Genomic DNA, 25,044 nt, shown 5'->3' with positions numbered 1-25,044 from the left:
GCAGCACGCCATTGATTTCCCCAATGGCTGCCCCGAACTCCCCACAGACACACACAAACACACACACACACACACACACACGATACCAGCTCAAATTCCCAAACACACATTTACATTTATATGAAAAGAGGGAGAGGGAGGGAGGGGACGGCAGGGTTTTTTGGTACATGCAGCAGGACCGATCCTGTTGCGTATTTTCCCCCACCGTGCCAATGTTGAGGCCTGAACCAGCGTGCAGAATTCCTGCATAAATGAACTGCGTAGAGAGAGATGTACACACACACCTCTGGAAGAGGAATTGAAGAAGGGCAGCTCGCGGAAGAAAAATAAATGCACAGAGTACACAGTGTGCCACCGTGGAATGGAACAAAATGAACGATGACAAAACGGCATTGGTAAAATATGCAGTTGGAGGGAGAAAGGGAAAGAACTGAGGCCTTTTGCTAAGAAGCTCTGTGTGCAGACGCTGGTAACTATGGCATAATGTGTAGAGTTATGTACAAAAGCTGCCACTGGACTGAGAAGAATGTCTAAAAAGGTGTTGGATGTGAAAGGATTTCACCAAGGACACAGCTCCTGACATTTTCCAAAAATGTGCTGTTCTTCAACCCCTTGACTCCTCGTTGACAGCCCTACGAGTACAATTAGTTACTGCAGTGCACACTACATCACCCCTGAGTGGAACATGGAAAGCCAAACTTTCCCCCACCTTCAACTCCTTCATATTGCTCACAGTTCCCTTGGTGGGGGGAAAGGTGATGGTGAACAGCCACTAAGCGGCAACAAGGACACTTGAAATTATTTTAGGGGTGGTGGCCAATCCCTCCTATTCAATGCCAGGGGCAGTGTTGGAGCACCCAGTTTAAAACGGTATATCACAATGAAACTGTAGTTTACAAAGCTGTTCATTGGTCTATCACAATGAAACTGTAGTTTACAAAGCTGTTCATTGGTCTATCACAATGAAACTGTAGTTTACAAAGTTGTTCATTGGTATATCACAATGAAACTGTAGTTTACAAAGCTGTTCATTGGTATATCACAATGAAACTGTAGTTTACAAAGTTGTTCATTGGTATATCACAATGAAACTGTAGTTTACAAAGCTGTTCATTGGTATATCATTCACAATGAAACTGTAGTTTACAAAGTTGTGCATTGATATATCACAATGAAACTGTAGTTTACAAAGCTGTTCATTGGTATATCACAATGAAACTGTAGTTTACAAAGCTGTTCATTGGTCTATCACAATGAAACTGTAGTTTACAAAGCTGTTCATTGGTCTATCACAATGAAACTGTAGTTTACAAAGCTGTTCATTGGTACAGTATATCACAAAAAACTGTAGTTGACAAAGCTGTTCATTGGTATATCACAATGAAACTGTAGTTTACAAAGCTGTTCATTGGTATATCATTCACAATGAAACTGTAGTTTACAAAGCTGTTCATTGGTATATCATTCACAATGAAACTGTAGTTTACAAAGCTGTTCATTGGTATATCATTCACAATGAAACTGTAGTTTACAAAGTTGTTTATTGGTATATCATTCACAATGAAACTGTAGTTTACAAAGCTGTTCATATCACAATGAAACTGTAGTTTACAAACTGTTCATTGGTATATCACAATGAAACTGTAGTTTACAAAGTTGTTCATTGGTATATCATTCACAATGAAACTGTAGTTTACAAAGCTGTTCATTTGTATATCACAATGAAACTGTAGTTTACAAAGCTGTTCAATGGTATATCACAATGAAACTGTAGTTTACAAAGTTGTTCATTGGTATATCACAATGAAACTGTAGTTTACAAAGCTGTTCATTGGTATATCATTCACAATGAAACTGTAGTTTACAAAGCTGTTCATTGGTATATCACAATGAAACTGTAGTTTACAAAGTTGTTCATTGGTATATCATTCACAATGAAACTGTAGTTTACAAAGCTGTTCATTGGTATATCACAATGAAACTGTAGTTTACAAAGTTGTTCATTGGTATATCACAATGAAACTGTAGTTTACAAAGCTGTTCATTGGTATATCACAATGAAACTGTAGTTTACAAAGCTGTTCATTGGTATATCACAATGAAACTGTAGTTTACAAAGCTGTGCATTGATATATCATTCACAATGAAACTGTAGTTTACAAAGTTGTTTATTGGTATATCATTCACAATGAAACTGTAGTTTACAAAGCTGTTCATTGGTATATCACAATGAAACTGTAGTTTACAAAGCTGTTCATTGGTATATCACAATGAAACTGTAGTTTACAAAGCTGTTCATTGGTCTATCACAATGAAACTGTAGTTTACAAAGCTGTTCATTGGTACAGTATATCACAAAAAAACTGTAGTTGACAAATGTGTTCATTGGTATATCACTAGGAAACTGGAGTTTACAAAGCTGCTCATTGGTATATCACAATGAAAACAAAAAGTTCCATCTGAACTTCTCTGAAAAAGCTTTGCTGAGCCAAAGTTGTTGGACTACATCCAAACCATATTGAAGAAAACAAATATCTAGAATGTCATATGGGTACACAGAGCAACAACTGAACTGACATAATGTGCGTCTGATTTAGTGACCAGGGAAGGCTGCTCGGACATGCCTGAGGGCGTGTTTTAAGGAGAGGACAGGGAGCAGCTGTTGAGGTGAAATCGAGGACAATAATAAACTTTATTTATAAAGCACCCTTCATGCAATAGAAAGCAGCCCAGAGTGCTTTGACAACACAAAACATTTAATTTACAAATTAATAATAAAATGCATGACTCAGTAGACAAATTGCATATCACAAGCAATAAAATAAGTAGAACAAATAAAAGAGTTAAATAAAATGATTAAAACAAAAGGAATACACTAAATATACAGTTAAAAGCCAAGTTAAAAATATGTGTTTTCAAATGCTGTTTAAAAAGGTAGAATGAGCCCATCTCTCTCATTTCTTTGGGTAGAGTGTTCCACAGTTTCGGTGCGTAATAAAAGAAGGCTGATTCTAGAATTTTTCTGTGGGGCACTTTAGGGACAATTAAAAGACTTGCTTCGTTCAATGGACCTAAGGCCCAGTCCCCACACGATCACAGGTATTTTTGACATGGAGGTTTTATAATTATTCCAAAAAAATAAACCTCTGTACACACAGTGGTTTAAACTGATGTAATATACATGTAGTACAATGCCAAAGCAATAGGTGGCGATGTAGTTCAAACATGAAGGCCATTTTCAACCAATCAGAAGGGTTGAACGCGTCACTACACTTCCTGCTCAAAACAGAAGCACGCCATCTTTAAATTACCTCGCGTGAACCAGTAGCAACATAGCATTTATTTGCAGCAAGAAACAAAGTGCAATAAAAGTGCAATAAACAAAAAAGGATACATTCACTGTGTATTCTGCCTCATTTGTTGATGAAACAAAACCAACATCAACACAATTTACCACCAAGAGCGGAGAGTTTAGTCTCACAAAGAGATTGCTGATGTTGTTAGCTTACATGCTAACATGATCGGGATTCCCATTATAGTAGTTAGCATTGTGGCTAGCGTACATTAGCGTAGTAACGTTAACGCTAGTAGAATGAATGGATGAAAATGTTATTTAACAGATTGCAGAATGGGTACAATACAATACGGCTCAATACAAACAATTGTTAACACCTTGGGGACGAAGCACGGATATCTCTGTGTTTCGATTCCACCCGTTGTGGACAGAAGGACGGATATATCCGTGGCAAGTTGTTTTGGCTTTTATTCCATTTTAATAACCTATTCAAGGTCGCTGAGCTGCACTGCAGATGTACCCTACTCTTTGAATTCACCAAAGTGCAATACCGGCCAGATCCTCTTAGGGGCGCTATCGCGATAATGCAGTGTTCCCTGTGGCTAGGCCTGTCACGATAATACATTTTGCTGGGCGATTAATTGTCCCAGAAAATATTGCGATAAGCGATATTATTGCGGTTTTGAGAGATTTTTTTTTGAGAAATGTATTTCCCTTGTATCAAATGTATTTTCAATTATAATTTGCTAATATAATAATAGCATTATAATGCAAGGAAACCGTTTCAAAGTGCAATAAACCTTTATTTAACATTGGAAGAGATTTTAAATATCCTAAATAAAAAAAATGCTCAGTTTGATTGTTTATTATAAAACAAACTGAAACTGGAAACAAGCCCTCTGTCTGGCTTTTTGTGTCATCCTTTTAACATGTACATGTATTATTAATGTACCTTGCGGTACCATGTACAAAATGTTAATAAAGTATGAGGAAAAAACTGTGGAAACGTAATAAATAAAAAGGCAGTGAAACAATAATCAAATAAACACCAAAATATTGGAATGGAGACTTCAGCACAGGATAAACTAGGGATGGGCAAAAATAATCCAGATCGATTGATCACATGATGTACTCGAGTACTCGTGGAGGAAAACGCTGTACAAAATAAACGTCTTTTCCAGTGTATTAGACTTTTATTTTGAAACCCACCCACCGGTCCGGAGCGTAAGTATTGTTGTTATTATCCTAGCAGAACGTATTGAGCGGACAACTTGTCTCGTCCGGTTCTGTGTTTTTGAGCTAATGATAAAACAAATGTTGAGATTGTTGGTGAATAACTAACTTTAGGTTAGTTTTAACGTTAGCTACTAACGTTAGATGCAGCTACTACAGGCAATCAAAGATGAGGAGGAAGCGTCAAAGTCTCCCCTACGGGAGACTGCAATTCAAAACTGGCCCCTACAAATGTCCTAACCCAGTTGTACTGTACAATAAAGACCAAGCATGGCTTTGTCAGTATTCCAATGTACAGCCCCACCCAACCCCACCCCACCTACCCAACCTCCTCCAATGTACAGTTTCTATGTCAAATGTATGTCAGTATTCCAATGTACAGTGTGTGTGTCCCCTACCCAACCCCCCCCCCCCCCCCCACCTCCAATGTACAGCCCCACCTCACCTACCCAACCTCCCCCAATGCACAGTTTCTATGTCAAATGTATATACACTCTTTTTCTGGATTTTTTTAGTATCACAAACAGTACTGTATTTGAAAATCTGGTATGTCATAAATGTATAGATGTAGCAGTACTGTCTATCTGTATGTCGTGTGTGTCATATGATGAATTGAAAATGGGGGACCCTGATGGAAACAAGACGAAAGTCTTTCTCAGGTCTGCATCCTCTTAACAATTGTATGTATTGAGCTGTACTGTACTGTACCCATTCTACAATCTGTTAATAAACTTTTCAATCAATCAATCAAGGCACGACTCGAAACTACCCGTTATAATAAATGAATTCATGTTTAACTTGTCCCCGTGTCCAGTCCTTTGACTAGCCCCACCCGTTCATTGTAAACAATGATGCATGAAATTGTATTAACGTTATTCTGTGTTGTAGCTATGCTATACGTTGTATTTCGTTTGTTAGCTATTTAGCTAATGTTGATAGCATCAACGCTAGATCTTTCATCTTTATTTAGCAGTCCAGTTTCTCCGGGCAGTAGCGAGTAACTACTTGGGTCTAAAAATAGCTACACTACAAACAACGCTACTTGGTTAAAAGGAGCAACACTATTGAGAAATGTAGTTAAGCTATGTGGCGTTGCTAGTGCCCCACGGAGCTCCCGTGCTGTACTCTGTAGTAAGGCCAGCGGCCCCCCACACAGAGAGTGACTGACAAGGGGTCAGCGTTTCCGTTAGCCGGTAATTACCGGTATTTGACCGGCAAAATCTGTTGAAGTCCGACATATTTAATCTCTCCGGTCATAATGTCCGGTGAAAATAATTCCCTCTAAGCACAATTTGATTATTTGAATTGTATTAAAATAGGCTAAAATTAAATAGCCTATGCGATGAACGAAACAATCATTACATTTGTTTCATCGTTGCTTCACCAAGCAGCCGGTCTAATAATGACATCGCTGTTGTCAGCGTGAGCTGGCTGCTGCTAGATTTGCGACAAGCATCCAGCTGCAGACACACAGAACCCGCCAGTTTTGCCGGCATAGTGCAGTACTCCAATTCAGCCATTGGCAATTCAGCTGTTGGGTGGGGGGCGCTGTTGAGCGGTCCCCAGACCGGACCTGAAAAACACTGCTGCTCTGCGGGTCTGCAGCTGGATGCTTGTCGCAAATCTAGCAGCAGCCAGCTCGCGCTGACAACAGCGATGTCATTATTAGACCGGCTGCTTGGTGAAGCAACGATGAAACAAATGTAATGATTGTTTCGTTCATCGCATAGGCTATTTAATTTTAGCCTATTTTAATACAATTAAAATAATCAAATTGTGCTTAGAGGGAATTATTTTCACCGGACATTATGACCAGCACCAAGTCGTTGGGAGGTGGAGATAATATACATCACGCAAACCCACGATAATGTTGCCGTCTCTCTCTGCCAAATTTCTCAGTTCTTCGCTTGATATAATTAATACAAATGTCCAATATAACGGAATTCGTTAGCTCATAAAAATGTGATTATAACAGACTGCTGTTTATTAATGTCGGGCAGACTGCCCACCGACACCTCAAGTCGGCAGCAGCACGAAGTCTCGAGGGACTTATTTTATTTGGAATATATTAATGACTGTATATACGCAAAAGTTGCCTAGTTTTAAGTTAAAATATTATAAATGCCTTGATGATGTCATTCTTTATATAGGCCTATCAATTGTTTTTAAGCTCAATAAACTCTGACCGGAATTTATCCCATTTGTCCGGTAGATTGAAATCTACCGGACACTCAGACCTGCAAAAAAAAATTCTAACGGAAACCCTGCAAGGGGTACTGGTTCCGCCTCGTTAAAACAAAAGCGCAAATAGCAATTAATCGCACCCGTCAAAATTATTGCATTCATTTTAATTATCGCGCCGATTAATCGATTTATTGCTTATAGCGGCAGGCCTACCTGTGGCCGAAGTTGTCCTTTTTGATATTTTTTATCTCTAATGTAGTTTTCTACTCACCTGAAGCGATAGCTATTGTCTGTTGCACGGAATACGTTTTGGATCGCGGATTTCAGTGTGCAGTAAGGGGATTTATCATCAGCCAATGGACATATCGATCTTCCAGATGGCGATCGATAACTGGGAAATGGTCTGGCGGATCCAACCGGCTCATGGTAAGATCTTTTTCACGTAAATTACAGCCCGATCGGGCCTTGTTATGATACTCAACCAGCCGATCAGCCTATGTGGCTACTTAGACGAACACGGTTATTGGTAATCAATAATAAGAAACTACGTCCCCCGCCCCCCCCCCCCCCCCCCCCTTTCATGCATACATGCTTGAGGATCGTACCGATCATATGCTTGAGTTTAAACTGTAGCTTCTGTATAACGGAAATGCCATTGGATATAACGTTAGTAGCTATTAGCCCTTTATCTAGCCTTCCAGGAAATATCCTAGCCGGAATCCCTTATAACGCTTATATTCACGGCGCTATAAAATGAGAACGTATTGATGATTTTCTTTTTTTTTTAAGCCATTTTGAAGGGACGGTTTATGGTCTCAATTGACAATGAGAATGGACAGATAGCAATACTATAAAGTATAGATTTAGCTCTACAAACAGCCCCAAGTCTGTTTACATATGCTGGTCGTCTAGAGTGATATTAGACTCATCCCAGTGGATCCCAATGAAAACAAAACAACATTTATGGTATTTGATGGTGTTCCTACCAACTGTGAAATTAAACTGAATTTAAATGGAACCGAAATTGAAAGAGTATATGAAACAAAATTCTTAGGTGTGATTATAGATCACAAACTCTGTTGGAAGCCACATATCGCTGCTGGCGGGACAAAACCTTGTAACTCCATTTTTTTTTAACAACTCAGTAGATCATCCTCCATGTGTGTGTGGTTTTACAAAGTCTACACAATGGGAAAGCATTAAACCAATCATGTGTCTAAACCTCGTAACTCTATTCGCCCTCAAATCTGTGTTGGTTTTTTTCATCTGCTGAAAAGTTGGGTTTTTGGAGTTACAAGGTTTTGTCCCGCCAGCAGCGATATACAATATATCAAAGGTAAATTAGCCAAAAATTTGCATTCTGTACAAAACAAGGGAGCTGTTGAACCAGAAATGTTTGCATATATTGTATTTTTCACTTGTGGTGCCATACATGTCATATTGTGTTGAGGTCTGGGGGAATGTTTATAAAACAAATATAGATCCTATAATTAAACTACAGAAAAGAGCTATTAGAATAATAAATAAAGCTAGTTATCTTGAATTGACAAATCCATTATTCATAAAGTCCTGCACATTAAAATTTGTAGATATGGTTTGCATAAAAACCTTGGAGATCATTTTTCGTGCTAAGAGTAAGAACCTACCAGCTTAGAGAAGGAAAGTATAATTTAAGAGGGTTGTGTATTCTTAAAACATATAAAAAGGTAAGAACTAATGTAAAAGCTAGATGTGTTAAAATTTTGGGAGTTAAATTGTAGAATAGTCTTAGTGACTGGTTGAAGTTGTGTACCTCTCAGGAGAGATTTAAAAAGGCCCTGAAGGATAAAATAATCCAGGAGTACAGTTGAGTAAAACATTAAAAAAAAAGAAAAAAAAAATCTTTTTTCTCTTAAAGAAAAAGAAAGAAAAGTATATCTTGCAGCATATTTTAAATGTGTCTCTTATATTAAAGTATATTTGGTTTTTAAGAATTGTAAAGGATAGGCAAAAATAAGCATGCGCTTCAGCCCATTCCTTTTTTTGGTCATCGATTTTGGATTTTGTGTGTGAGCTTACTTTGATGTACATTTGTGATTTTTTTCTTTTCCTTTTGAAAGTCCACACATGTGTGTTTTTGATTTATCTGTAAACAAAGACCGAAAATAAAACTATTCATCATCATCAATTGAAAATGCATCCCTTATTGTTTTAGGGCCAACCAGAAGTATTTCTGTTTTATCTTCATTTAATTAAAAATAAATATTATTCATCCAGTGGTTAATTACAGACATACTGTACAGGTAGTTAGGGAGCATAACACATTTGGATCATTCGGCTCAACAGAAATGTACAATTGTGTGTCGTCTGCATAACTATGGAAAATCGACGTGTTTTCTAATAACGTCACCCAGAGGTAACATATATAGTGAAAAAAGAAGAGGGCCAAGACAACTTCCCTGTGCAATACCACAAGGCCATGTCATATTGTTCTGACACATAATCTCCTTGACTAACATAACATTTTCTGTCTATAAAATATGATCGAAACCAGTTCAGGGCATTTTCAGACAAACGATGCAATAGGATGCTATGGTCAATTGTGTCAAAGGCAGTGCTCAAGTCGAGGAGAATGAGAACTGAGATCTTGCCAGTAGCAGCACCAATTCTTAGATTGTTGGTGACTTTAATTAAAGCCGTCTCTGTACTGTGGTTAGATCTGAAACCAGATTGGAATTTCTCCAAGATGCCGTTTTCATAAAAAATAATATTGAGTTGATTAAAAAGTTTCCAGTATCTTGCTCAAGAAAGGCAAGTTAGAGATAGGCCGAAAACTACTCATAACGTTATAATCTAAATTTGGTTTCTTTAGTAGTGGTTTCACAACAGCGGTTTTAAATGCGTTAGGAAATATTCCAGTCTCAAGGGATGTATGGTGTGGAGACTTTTTAAAACTTTTTTTTAAAAGGTTGTAGGGATAGGGTCAAGATTGCAGGTTGATGGTTTACAATATGATGGAAACAAACAAGAATACAACGTTTTTTAGGGCAAATATGTAGTTTGTAATCCACTACCTTCACTATTCACTACATGACACACACACACACACACACACACACACACACACACACACACACACACACACACACACACACACACACACACACACACACACACACACACACACACACACACACACACACACACACACCACACACACACACACACACACACACACACACCACACACACACACACACACACACACACACACACACACACACACACACACACACACACACACACACACACACACACACACACACACACACACACACACACACACACACACACACACACACACACACACACACACAGCTCTGCCTCCTCCTTAGCTCTCATCCCCTCCCCAGTCTTGAAAATAGTTTTGCAAGAGTCTTGTCACGGTTAGCTTGTTAAATATATTGCTAGAGCAGAGCCTCCGCGACCGGTTTTGATCATACCTTGTACTTTATCCTCCTGCACACACAGAGCTGAGAGCTTTCACACTAAAAACTGTGAGCTATTTGGAAATGCTTCGCGTTTAACACATTGGGCGCCATGGGTTATACCCATCAATATACCCAGTCTGCCACCAAAGCCTATGGAGATGTTTACCTTCTTTGCAGGGCTATAACTTTTTAAATTGTATCGCTATATTGACATTACTATGGCCCATTCAACATCGATTATCTATCGTTCAGGATGTGGGAACGTTATATTTTTTCATTCATACATTGTTGTGTTAATACCGTCTAGAATATAAGTATGTTTTAAGCTTTTCTGCTGTAATTCCAAAAACGAGAGTTATAGGCCCTGACGCATATGATAGATTATTGATTGGCGTTTCTTTCCTATACACGCTATATTAAAAAATTCAAATGTATATGATCGGTATACATTATGCTTCATCATGCGTGAAGGAAAGGTGGGGGGGGGGGGGGGGGGGGGGCGTTTATAATTCCTTGATCGTCAGTAACGGCTTTATTTAGTATGGGTTGATATATTGATCAGATGGTTTGCAGTGAAATTAATAAACAATCGGGCTGAAAATAACGTTACTGTCCTCTTACCGTTTGCCGATGAGACTGGAGGAAAAATATCCCAATTATTTGACGCCGATCTCCTAGATCCATTTCCGGTTTGTATGGCGCAATAAACGCTGAAATCATATCGATTATTAAGTTTAGAAAGCGATCCAAATGCACTATAGTGTTTGTCTGGATCCACGTAACAAGATGTTACTGCCGGAGGGATTTCCTCAACGCACCAGCGCCACTTCCGGTTTTGGCGAGAGTGTAACTCGCCCGACCATCCACCAGGCGGCGGTATTGAGGCGTTGCAATCTCATACAGGGTCCCGCTGCAGTCCGGAGGTTGGCTGGATGAATTATGAATACCATGGGCGAAAAAAATGAAATATTGATCCCAAAAACGGCGTAAGTCGTTCTTGGCGTTCAACGCATGGCGGGCAAAAACGGCGTAACTCATTCTTGGCGACCAATGTGTTAAGGTGAATGCCTCCGACGGCGACACACATATACTAGGTGCTGCAGTACACACACAGAGGCACACACCAATGCCCAGCATCCCCACCTCCTGCCACTCAAAGCGCTGACTGCTAACTTGTCCTTCTGCACACAAAGAGCTGGTAGCTTTCTCTCTAAAAACAGCAGTGTTTTGGTGCTATAATCGGACGCCTCGGACAACACTAGATTCACCAGACCTGTGGACAAGCCTGAAACTCTGAGAATGTTTGGCCAGTTAGACGTCTAATGATTGGCCAGTTGAAGAACATGATGCTCCAATCTAACGTGCCAGGTTTGCAAATGCAAAAGTAATCTGTAGCACTGGCCCTGTCCAGCCAAGAAAAGTTCCATCTGAACTTCTCTGAAAAAAGTGCACTTTGCTGAGCCAACACTACCTTGTAAAAGTTGTTGTTGGGACTACATCCAAACAATATTGCAGAAAATCTCAGGCTAGAATGTCATATGGGTACACAGAGCAACAACTGAACTGACATTTAGTGACCAGGGAAGGCTGCTCGGAAATGCCTGAGGGCGTGTTTTAAGGAGAGGATGGGGAGCAGCTGTTGCGGTGAAATCGAGGACAATATGATGGAAACAAACAACGATACAACGTTTGTAATCCACTACCTTCACTACATGACCAAAGGTAATGAGCTACTGAAAATACTATTAACATATGAATTGAAGGGGCGCCCTCGTGGCGCATACCATAGTGCCTCGCGCACCTACGCGGCTGACTCGGGTTCGATCCCAGCACCAGACGTTATTTGTTGCATGTCCTCCCCACCTCTCCTCCCGTTCGCCCTCTCCTCTGTCGGTCCTGCGTGACCAAGAAAAGCTGTAAAAATGCTTAAAAAAAAAAAAAAAAAAAAACATGAATTGAACGACCACCCAACTATTCCAAAACATAAACTTGTAACTGAACTACTGGGGCTGGATGATAAGTATTTTCTTATAATACAATTGACATGGTGCTGCTTAATTTTTTTTTACATTCATTAAAACACAATTCTTTACAATAATGTTGCAGTGCGCAATTGTACATATACAGTAAGCCTACTGGATTAAAGGATCCATCAGCATTTTGTCTTATGCAAACTACCAAAATATCAGAAACAATTACAAATGAAAGGTAATCTCACATTTAAACTAGAAAGGTGCGCCTAGCTTAGCACAAATTAATGGAAGCGGATACGGACCAGTAGCCTAGCTTAAAACTCTGGGATAGGTGTTTTTGGCCAACAGCTACTGCAGGCTAGCTCATCCTTATCCGCTTCCATTAATGTGTGCTAAGCTAGGCTAGCTTGCAGCCTGATGAGCTTCCTACTGAACGCACAGAGAGGAAATTGGTATCCATCTTCTTGTCTGACTCTGGAGGAGACGGGTAATAAATCTGTATAAAGTTGACAATGATATTGTAAAAACAGATGACTTGAGATGATCCATGAGCGTAGAGCCCTACTTTGAAATACCTGGTAGTTTACTGTTGCTGGGGAAGGAGAGGTCATGTACCTGACAGGTAGATGTTGTCTCCGGCCGAAACGACGCTGAAGAACTCGCGGTCGTAGAAGGGCAGGCTGGCCAGCGGGTACCACTTTCCATTCTGGGGGTTGAAGCAGGTCACTGCTGTCAGCGAGCGCTGGTTCATCCCTATGGCCTGACGCCCACCAACCAGAACGATCACCTCCGCCACACCTAGTGAACAGAGAGAGAGAGAGAGAGAGAGAGAGAGAGATAGAGAGAGATAGAGATAGAGATAGAGATAGAGATAGAGATAGAGATAGAGATAGAGATAGAGATAGAGATAGAGATAGAGATAGAGATAGAGATAGAGAGAGAGAGAGAGAGAGAGAGAGAGAGAGAGAGAGAGAGAGAGAGAGAGAGAGAGAGGGGGTCAAAAGAGAGAGAATAGAAAGGATCGTTTTCATATTTCAAGAGCAAAAAGGTGTGTATAATTTGTATGAAGGCTGCTGTCAGGAGTATCTCAGGAAGAGTATTGATCCTCAGAGATGAGCCAGTGTGTGTGTAATATTCTAAGCGTCTCTCTTTTTGACAGAGAAAAGCAACAGTTGTGATTGGAGGGTCAAGAAAAAAAAGTAGAGTTTGAGAGGTAAATTATGCTGTGTATATGCATATATATAATTTATATATAGTGCATGTTGGGGTTGGAGCCTGTTAACCAATAGGTGTTTGTCTGAAGTGAAGCAACAGTTGTGATTGGAGAATCAGGAAAAGAGGGCATGGTTTGAGAGAGGTCAACTGCTGTGGTACATTTACATGTAGTCATTTAGCTGACGCTTTTATCCAAAGCGACGTACAAGTTCTGTACGACAAGTCAGCAGGAAGGGTACAACTCTTACAACTGAGTAACAATGTTCATCAAACAGTGCTGAGACTTGGGTGCTGCAGTGTTGAGTGCATAGTAGTAAAGACATAATTAGTAGTATAAGACAGGGGTTCCCAAACTTTTCAGGCCGGGACCCAGAAAATAAGGCGTCAGAGAGCCGCGGCCCAATGCACATTGTCAGGCTTTTTTTTTTGTTTTTTTTGCCAGGCGACCGATTTTTTAAGCCAAATATCACTTCAATCCTATTAAGTTAGTTCAATTTAGTTATTCATTTATATGTGCTATTTATGAGAGGGCTAACTTGTTGCAAAATAATAATGATAATAATAATAATAATAATAATAGCCTCATTAAAATACTATTGTTGCTTCGGTTGTTTTCAGCATTTTATGTGCATAATCTGTTATTTAGTTTGAAATGTTCGTTGAAATAAGTAGATTTTTCGTTTTTGTTTATTTATTAAGTTAATATAAAACCATATAGTCACATTTTAGAATACAATAGAATATAATTTTAGAATACAACTAGAAACACTGTCTGGCCTGCTTCTAAGTTCAGTGGCCTGACAAAAAAAGAAATCATCTCGCGGCCCTCCCATGGCTGCTCGTGGCCCACCTTTGGGTCGCGACCCCGACTTTGGGAACCACTGGTATAAGACGGTAATGCGATTATTTCCTTTATTCAAATCTTTTTAATTTCCGATATTGATTGAAGAAGTGTGTTTTTAGTTGACGGCGAAAAAAAATTCAGGTTTCGGCTGTTCTAACTGGGAAGTTTGTTTCACCATTGTGGAGCGAGGACCGAGAATAGGCGGCTTCTCTTTGATGAGCCTCCCGGAGCTCGGATAGGAGTGGTAGTGGTGGGGAGGTGGACAGCAGAAGACATGAGGAATGGGAGGTTTCCCAGGTGTGAGCATGTAGCTAGGGATGCACCGATCCGATGTTGGTATCGGCCGCCGATATCAGTAAAATAGCTGGATTGGGTATTGGGAAAAAAATATATATCAAGGCTGTCAAAGTTAACGCGGTATTAACACGTTATCGCCCCATTCTATTAACGCCACTATTTTTTTTAACTCACGATTAACTTTTAAGATTTTATTTCTTTTACTCTTTTTTTACTCAGGTGTATTATTGATGCTCTCATTGATACTATGTTTGCTTCTGAAGTGTGTGTGTGTGTGTGTGTGTGTGTGTGTGTGTGTGTGTGTGTGTGTGTGTGTGATATATATAGAGAGAGAGGGGGGTGAGAGAGATGAGGAAGGGGCAAGAGAGAAAGAGAGCTGGGAGAGTGTGTGTGTGAAAGAGAGAGGCGGGGTGTGCGATTACTCAGCCCTTGTGTGGGTGAATGTAACAAGTTCCTAACGTTTTCTTTCCCCTATTATTTCATGCACACTTTATTCATTGTTTTAAATTATTATTTTCTTTTAAGTTATTTTGTGCATCACTCTGTTTTGAATTTGATGCAAATTTGCAATGCATGAGGGTCATCCTTTTGTGTTAAATGGCTGCATAAAGCAAGCATTTGTTGACTCATGTTGATAAGAGTATTAAAACTTGGAACTTGAAAAAGATCCGTTTAACACAATGGCGCCCGACCACGGAGATGTCCGTGTTTCGAATCGAACGGTTGAGGACCAACCACGGACATGTCCGTGGCAAGGTTGTTTTGGCTTTTATTCCATTTTAATAACCTACTCGATGTCACCGAGTAGCACTGCAGAAGTACCCTACTCTTTGAATTCGAAAAAGTGCATTACCGGCCAGATCCTCTTAGGGGAACTATCTCGATAATGCAGTGTTCCCTGTGGCAGAAATTGTCTTGTTTTTTCTGGATCTCCAATGTCGTTTTCTGCTAACATGAAGCGATGCCTATAGCCTGTTACACGGAATACGTTTTGGGACGCGGATTTCAGTGTGCAGTAAAGGAATATATCATCAGCCAATGTACATATCGATCTACCAGATGGCGATCGATAACTGGGAAATCCTTTGGGGGATCCAACCGGCCCACAGTAAGATATTTTTCACGTAAATTACATGCTGATCAGACCTTGTTATGATAGCCATCCACCCGGTCAGCGAATGTGGCTACTGAGTAGGGCTACAACGATTAGTCGTCATAATCGACAATGTCGATTATAAAAAATCGTCGACGAGGAATTGTTGCGTCGATTAGCAGTTTAAAATAAAATTTAAAAAAATGTGCACTACCTATCTTTGTGAAAGTGGCTTCTCAGCTCTGGTCCAGCTGAAGACTTCTTAGCTTAACATAACAGACCGACAGTAAGTTTGGGGGAACTAATGGGATAACTGGGGATGTTGTTTGGTCCTGACAAGAGTCTCAAAGTCTGGGGTGATGGTAGACAAAGCAACTCTGAGGTCATGCTCAATGTCCAATCTGTTCCTCTGCTCCGTCTTCAGCTGGACCAGAGCTGAGAAGCCACTTTCACAAAGATAGGTAGTGCAAAAAATATATATATATATATATATATATTTTAATATAATTTTTTTTCGATTAGTCGACTAATCGAAAATATAAGACAGATTAGTCGACTACCAAAATAGTCATTAGTTGCAGCCCTACTACTGAGGCTAACGCGGTTATTGGTAATCAATAATCAGAAACGAGGGCCCCCAACCCCCCCCCCCCCCCCCCCCCTTCATGCATTCATGGTGGACCATCATATCGATCATATGCAGTTTGATTTTTAACTCTAGCTTCTGTATAGCCGAAATACCATTGGATTTAACGTTACTAGCTTAGCGGCCTGTATCTCGCCTTCCAGGACATATACCAACCGAAATCCCTTATAGCGCTTATATTCAAGATGCTATAAAATGAGAACGTATAGATGAAAAAATGATTTCTTTAAGCCATTTTGAAGGGACGGTTTATGGTCTCAATTGACAATGAGAATGGACAGATAGCAATACTATAAAGTATAGATTTAGCTCTACAAACAGCCCCACGGACTATGCAAGTCTGTTTAGAAATGCGTGATTTAGATGGATCCAAATGGCCCCGAAAGTGTTAAGGTAGATACAAATTATTATTATTATTTTTTTAATGCGATTAATTTGTGATTAATCGTGAGTTAACTATGGACAATCATGTGATTAATCGCGATTAAATATTTTAATCGATTGACAGCACTATATATCGGATTTTTTTTTTATAATAAATAAAATAAGAAATAACCATTCAGTACATTTATATCTATGTGTTAATTTGTTACATTTAGTTTCACTAAGTTAGGAAAGTAATGTTTTAAGTCAAGCCTGATGTTGCCTTGCACAAAAGAATGATCCCAGTCTCTTCCACACAGTGAGGCATACAGTTTATTAATTGAATTAATGAAGTTTATTTTTTGTCTTTGTTTACAACAAATCAAAAACACACTTGTGATCCTTTACAATTCGTAAAAACAAAATATATAAAAAATAAAAAAATAAATAAAAAACGTGGATTAAATTTCTTTTTTTTTTCAACTTTTTTGGGGAAAAAAGTTGACAATGGGAATCGGATCGGTATCGGTATTGGCCAATACCCAAACCCAGGTATCGGTATCGGGACTGAAAAAGTCGGATCGGTGCATCCCTACATGTAGCAGCAGGGCGCTGCTGAAAGACAGCAGGTGTACTCAACCTTCCCTGCTACATACAGGAGTAAAAAAAATAAAAATTAATTCACAGCCTGTGTCGATGCATGTTTGCGAGTCACAGCCCATATAGTCAATGAAACCATTACTCTAAGAAAACCGTTGAGGAATTGACGTATTCATCTTCCCGAAACATCATCTACATACAAATCAACCACACACACACACACACAAAAGCTCTGAGTAGTAAATAAATCACAACAGCCCCCTCCAGAACCCGTGAGCCACCCCCCCGCAAACTTGTTTTGAATTCAACAAACCTTGGCTGCTTTCGATGTCAATAAGCTCTCGGGGGGGGGGGGGGGGAGATGCAAAATGAAATGCAAAGCAGTGCATTCCTCATGGTCGCAGGAAGCTCCACTGTGTTAAGTGGAAAAGGTATAACTCAATTACCCAGACGGATGGAGCCGCCATCTGGTAGGCTGCTACCCAGCGCCCCGCACTCTGCCTTCCATGAAGATAACACACACACACACACACAACTCTGATATATACAGTAATGCCTGCCCGTATGCAGACACCCACACACTGACATAATGAACATACACACGCACACCCAGTTAATCCAAACACAAACAAAAGTCACTCATACACAACCAAATTCACTGACACAACAAACAACCACTCTCTCACACATGCCTATTCGTGTGCACACACACCAACATACCGCATTTACAAACCAAAACACACACGCACTGTAACAGCATGGTCTGAAAGCCTCACCAAATCAATGGGCAAGAATCAATCTGTACACACCGTTTTGTAGAGGCGCCTCTCCCCCCCCGCCCCCCCCCCCCCACCACACACACGCACACGGCCGTGTCTGCATCGTAAACATGTTTTAATTTATTCCTTTGATTTGTTTATACAGGTCTATTTTACCCAGGTCTCCTTTTCACGAGAGACTTGTTTATAATAGACACGTAAAAAAAAACACATTAGACAAACAAGCACAGGTCCGACAATCAACTAACATATCAACAAACATGTAATATCAACAAACATGTAATATCAAATTAAACGAGTGCAAGCAACTCAAATATCAAGAGTTCAAAACTTGATGCTAATCCTAAGAAGGCCATCCCACCTTTTCATATAAAATACAATGGTGAGTAAGAAATATATATCCAGTGAAAATGCAATGCACTATGATACACAGCGTCACAGCATGTAGAGAATGTCATCATAATCAAATACAGGCATAATAATTGTTGATTGTACCATCCATTTTTTTACTTTAAAGGTCCCATGCATTATAAATGGCCTTTTCCAGTGTTTAGCATTGTTTCCTAGCAATGGGGGATTATATCAATGTGGTCTGTGTCATTAATTATCATATTGACTCATCAGTCTAGTCTCGAGTTCACAAGATATTCCCTCACTCAACTAAGCCATTCTGATTTGACAGTATTGCTGACGTGAATAAGGTACTGATTTGCATATCTCCGCCCCCTCAACAGCAGAGCGAGTGGAAATACCTTCACTTCCTCAAAGTGAAGCGAGGCAGAGAACAAGCGAGAGATGGAGAGAGAGGGAGAGAGAGAGATAGAGAGGGAGAGAGAGAGATAGAGAGGGAGAGGAGCTTCTGTCGGGGAAACAAACACATTTTACACACAACCTGACTGCGTGGAGGGACTTCTCCCGGGGGCACGATCATACACACGCATTTTACACACAACCTGACCTCTATCTCTCTCTCTGTACCAGTGCAGACTGTGGGTGACTGTCACTCAAAGCGCTTATGGGCGGAGCCCATCCAAGAACAGCCTGAAATCCTGAACTAGAAAAAAGCAAGTACTTCATTAGAAATACAAAACAATGCATTTTTTTGGAAAAAAAACTTTACACAGATGTGTTCCATAGACTCACAGTAATTGTGTAAAGTTGCCCAAATAATAGTGCAAGGAATAGCAATGCATGGGAGCTTTAAACATTTTAGAAAGGTGTAAAAATAAATCCTATTTTAAGATTCTACTATTTAAATTTGAGAACCCTGAAGTGTATGAATACTAACATTAGGAGCATTGCTCTCAAATTGAAAATAAAACATAACATGCTCAATGCGTAGCCATTCGTCCAGTAGTTATTGTCCAGTAATTGTCACACTCCCCCTCCTACACACACACAGACACACGCAGAGATGGGGCTGAGGGAGAGAGAGAGATGGGGCTGAGGGAGAGAGAGAGATGGGGCTGAGGGAGAGAGAGAGATGGGGCTGAGGGAGAGAGAGAGAGATGGGGCTGAGGGAGAGAGAGAGATGGGGCTGAGGGAGAGAGAGAGATGAGGGGTTAGGGAGAGAGAGAGATGAGGGGTTAGGGAGAGAGAGAGATGGGGCTGAGGGAGAGAGAGAGATGGGGCTGAGGGAGAGACATAAACAGAGAGAGTTACACACTAATCTCTGAGGATCAATACTCTTCCTGAGACACTCTCCTATCCTTTACCTTCAGCTGCAACAGCCTTCTCCGTCTCTAAGGCAGCATGCTTTTTCCAGGCCTGGTAAAAATATAAGGGGGAAAAGGTGGTGCAGGGGTGAGGGGTGGTGTGGCGGTGAGGGGTGGTGGTTTGATGGTTTGACAGTGTGGTGGTTTGATGGTTTGACGGTGTGGTGGTTTGATGGTTTGATGGTATGAGTGTGAGGTGTGGTGGTGGTGAGGGAGGTTATGGTGAAGATTAAAAAAAAGAAAACGACAGAAGACTTTGCCAGGCTGAGCGAGGAGGAGGAGGAGGATGTTGTATGAATGGACCCAGAGCTTAGACTCAACAGCACAAAGCTGTCCAGCTCTATTGCCTCAGTAAGATGTTAAGAATGTCTATGCGTGTCTTCTTGTCTTTCTTGCATTAAGATAAAATAACTCATGGTTGGCTGAGAATTCTGACACCACTACCATGAACATTAATATCTGGTGATGATATGAGACAACAGAACAGAATTCTGTGAAGGTGATGACAGCCTTTTTTTTTACTTTTTTTTTACCTGCACATTAGCAACTGAAATGGTTATTGCAGCAGTTTCTAATCGTCCCCAAGACATTGACTCATCTTCAGCTAATTATTACTGTAGGACTACTGTAATATATTTAATGTGACATTTATGTTTGCTGCTTTCATTCTCTGGAAAAAAAGAAAGAGAAAAAAAGGTGATTCTCAGTAAAGTCACATTCAAGGACATTTAGGGACAAATGCAATGTCCCTAAATTAAAGAAAACCTCTGTACCTGTTTAGAGCTGCTACTGTACCTTTGGGTTATGTATATAAACCCCGTTCCCTGAAGGAAAGGATGAGATACAACCCAGCGGCCCATACATGGCTGAACTGAAAGGGCACTTTTATTTGATTATTTGTTTTATCCCAGGTAGAGCTGGGCGATATGATCAGGATAATAATCTGGAATTGTTCCCATATATATATATATATATATATATATATATATATATATATATATATATATATATATATATATATATATTAGGGCTGTCAGTTTATCGCGTTAATTCGATGAATTAATTACACAGCAAATTATCACATTATGAAAATTAACTAAAAAAAAAAAAAAAAAAAAAAATGTATCTCATTCATTCCATAATAACGTAGAATAAACATTTACAATTATTATTATTTATTTTTTTAATGGTCCATTTGCATGTTCTTGGTATCTGATTCTAGGGACATCTATGGATCTCAGGGAATGTATTCCCAGTGTCAGAAATACTGTGTCTGTTACTAGGCTTGAGTAAATTGTAATGAACCAAATGAGAATATCAATTATAATCTTTTTGACTGTGAATAACACCATGCTAAAATTGACCAGACCTGAAAAATCTAAGCAAATGAATAAAGGGAAGATGATTACACAGAAGGTTTTGTAGATACAGTACTGAATTCTGCCATCCGGACACATGCAATTTGAAATATGATTATAGAATATAAAATATCAGGCCTAAAATGGTTATACGAGTAAATGCGATTAATTAGATTAATTAATTACAAATCCTGTAATTAATCAGATTACTTTTTTTTATCACCTGACAGCACTAGTGCTGTCAAAAGTAACGCTTTAACTTGAGATTAATTTAAATTATATAACTCGTTACAAGAAATTTAACGCAGTTTTGTTTACTTCCTGTCACGGCTGACCCATAGCGTGTGCAGCCAAACTAGATAAAGCGAGCCACCTGGTTAGAGGACAGTCACTGGCGTGAAGATGGACAAAGGCGGAAAGTTTCAACTTCACAAAAGTTGCCAGGCGGCTCGTTGGAGAAATGTAAAGTAATTTGCGCACTTTGCAAAGCTGTATTCAACTACCATAGAAGTCTTTGGTGTATAATCTCAAAGCAAAACACCTCCACGGGGACTCGCCAATCTACGCTGCTGGAGTGTGGTGCTCGTGGGCGGATAACTGAACCTGTAAGTGGACTCTGCAGTCATTTGCGTTAACTGTGAGTAAAACAGAGGAGCGACACTACGCTGAGGCATGCGCTGACCATTTTCTGGAGGTTGCAAATGTATAGGAAATCATGTGTTCTCACTCCCTCTCCCCCTGTTCTGTGTGTGTGTTTTCTGACATGGAGATGGAACACATTTTTGTTGTTAATATGATTTATATTACTGGTAGTTCATACAAGACATTATCGTCCTCTAAAACAATCTGCACGTTAACATAGGCCTGGGTTGTTTTTATTTCTGTTAGCGCCGCGGATATAAGAAAGAGGTCATTAAAGCTGAGTCAATGTTGATGGTTGTTGTTTGTTGAGAGTGAAAGCACATCTGTCTTTGAGAGAGAGGAGCAGGGTTGAGAGGTGAGAGAGAGATACAGAGAGGAGAGGCGTCATATATTAAATATGGATCAGTGTGTAATATGGTTGTCTTGAACATTTGTATTTCACAGGAGAGAAACTGTATTCAAAGATCAAAGAAAGCTATTAAAATAGTCTTTGAATCTAAATATACTTTCTTTGTGTTGATTCTACATTAATTCCATGATTTTACTCAAGTAAATATCTGTTACAAGTTTCGGTCTTAAATAGAAAAATCCGATTTTTAATCTAGATTAATCTAGATTAATTACAGAAAATTGTGAGATTAATTAGTTAAATTTCTTTTTTTTATCTATTGACAGCACTAATGTGAGCAGCATGCAAAATCACTACAAACAATCCAATTATTGTTCATCGGATTGAATGTAAAGATTCAACCAAAATATAAATATATAATGTATATTATCCCCTCAAATATAGCAGTTGTGTTAATACTAAGCCAAAGGCTGTCAAAGTTATCGTGTTATTAACGAGTTAACGCAAAATTCTTTTAACAGCACAATTTTTTTTTACGCAAGATTAACGGGCTGTGATGTTTGAACCTCGGGCCACTCCGTAGTTTGGGAAATCAGGAAGCAATGCCCTGACGTCGATGCCGCAAAATATAAACAAGCCAGTGAGCAGTAGTATGATACTATTTTGAATAGCAAGTTCAGCTTCAAAGCCATGCCTGATGGCTCTCTCGACAGGACAAAAGTAATTTGTATTTACTGTCGATGTGAATTTAGTTACTAGAGTACTGTATACCTGTATGTCATGTATGTCATAAATGTCATGATATGTTGCATATGTCATAAATGTCATTATGAATTGAAAATGGGGGACCCTGATGTAAACAAGACGAAAGTCTTCCTCTGGTCTGCATCCCCTTAACAATTGTGTGTATTGAGCCGTACTGTATTGTACCCATTCTGCAATCTGTTAATAAAGTTTTCAATCAATCAATCAATCTAGTCTCAAATAGTACTTTCATCGGCCAAGCACACCGCCGATGCAAACCATGCTGGGCGGCTCGCAGGCCGATTAACATTGTGGAGGACGGCGGTCTGCGTGAAATAATATGCATCGCATCCAAGACGAGAGAGCCGGAGTGGTGGAGGCAGACCGGCACAGGAGACTATTGGACTTCACTCAGGTGAATTAATGATACTCTCATTGATACTATGTTTGTTTCTGACTCAAAGTGTGTGTGAGTAGAGAGAAAGAGAGAGAGAGAGATAGAGGGAGAGGGAGGGAGAGAGAGAGGGGGCGAGTCCTCAGCCCTTGTGTGGGTGAATGTAACAAGTTCCTAACTTTTTATTTCCCGTATTATTTCATGCACACTTTATTCATTGTTTTAAATGATTATTTTCTTTTAAGTTATTTTGTGCATCACTCTTTGTTTTGAACGATAATATTGAATTACTGCCCGCTCTAATGCTAGACGTGTTGTTCTCGTCTTGTGTGTGTGAACAGGCACCAAGCCCTTGTATGTGTACAAATAGAACTGACTCGGAGTCAGTATTTAACTTCATCTCGTTCCACTCCGTTCTCTCTTTCTTTTGGGATTTGACCCCTCCGAGCCAACCGGAGGCCCGAAGTGATCTGGTATATCTGGGGGTCGGCTCAGAGCGAGCTGAACTTCCAACGTCTTTCACTTTCACGTAACAAGGCAATCTGCAGGCGTGTTCTGTGTGCTTCACACATGACTGGATCTGTCAAACTGAGTCCACATCCGTCTGTCACTCTGCTGCGAGAACTATGACCCCTGTAACCCCCCCATAACACACACACACACCCTTACAAACCACGAATACAACCAATATAACACAAAACTACGGTACACCACTAACACAACCCTACACAATCCTACGAAATCCAACACAACCCTACACAATCTAACACAGCCCTACACAATCGAACACAACCCTACACAATCTAACACTACCTTAAACAACATTACACAATCCAACACAATCAACGGACCCCAACGCAATCAAATTCAACCTTACAGAGAACTGTCAGAATAGCCAACAGAGAATCACAGCATGACATCAGATGGTTTTGTGTGCAGATGTGTGCGCGTGGCTGTCAGTCGTTGTGAAGACTGCCAAGGGGAGAGGTGGATGAAGGGATGAGAAGATATAGATGGCAAGGCACCGCAGGAAGGATGGAAATATGATAACTGAGATGCTGACAGCTCCTATTTCTCCCAGTTTTCACCCCCCCCCCAGGCATGCAGTGAGAAGAGAAGCTAGTTTAACCATTACAGGGACAGTACAGTACATCAATTAACATGCTGCGAGAAAATGCATAAAGGTGATTTTTCTTTACAAATGAACAACATTTTATGTGACATCAACAAAGTCACGAGAGGCAACCAGCCTTCTGTGGGGAGAGCATTCTCTCTTGAGTGACAAGGCAATCCAAGTCTTATTTATTAATAATAATAATAATAATAATAATAATAATAATAATAATAATAATAATATTACTAATAATAATAATAATAATAATAATAATAATAATAACAATAATAATAACAATAATAATAACAATAATAATAACAATAATAATAACAATAATAATAACAATAATAATAATACACTTTATTTGTATAGCCCCTTTCATACAGGCATTGCAGCTTCACAGCAGTAATGTAGACATAATTTATATGAAATAGACATAGGTATAAAATGAGCATAAAATTGGCATAAATAGACAGGCATACAATGAGCAGATAATTGACATAAAATGAGCAGAGAATTTACTAAATAAAAGCAATGCATAAAGTGCAGACAATAATCATAAAATAGACAACATGCATTCATTCATACGTTATCACAATTGACCTGCGCTACGCGTCCTATCAATCGATTGTGAATTAACAAGTTGTTAATACTGTATCCATTAGCTGTATGCTCTATATCGCTTAGACGCCACATACGCTCAGTCACACCTTCCAGTCCCTTTAGTCCAGTGGTTC

The 25,044-nt window shown here is 39.6% G+C and overlaps 1 protein-coding gene across 1 annotated transcript in view; it reads right to left on the bottom strand.

The window, feature by feature from the left end:
* Positions 1–12,948, bottom strand: part of klhl29 (kelch like family member 29) — a 91,264-nt gene extending 78,316 nt beyond the window's left edge. Inside the window, exon 1 of the mRNA XM_084314593.1 lies at positions 12,770–12,948. Within this exon, the coding sequence (XP_084170719.1) occupies positions 12,770–12,905 (136 nt within the window). The 5' untranslated portion in view covers positions 12,906–12,948. The remainder of the gene's footprint in view (positions 1–12,769) is intronic.
* Positions 12,949–25,044: the final 12,096 nt, after the last annotated feature.

This window comes from Notolepis coatsorum, assembly GCF_963971535.1.
Source record: "Notolepis coatsorum genome assembly, chromosome: 5".
In the NCBI taxonomy this organism is placed as follows: Eukaryota; Metazoa; Chordata; class Actinopteri; order Aulopiformes; family Paralepididae; genus Notolepis; species Notolepis coatsorum.
The sequence above is the reverse complement of the archived record's forward strand: the minus strand, read 5'-3'. Positions and strand labels throughout refer to the sequence as shown.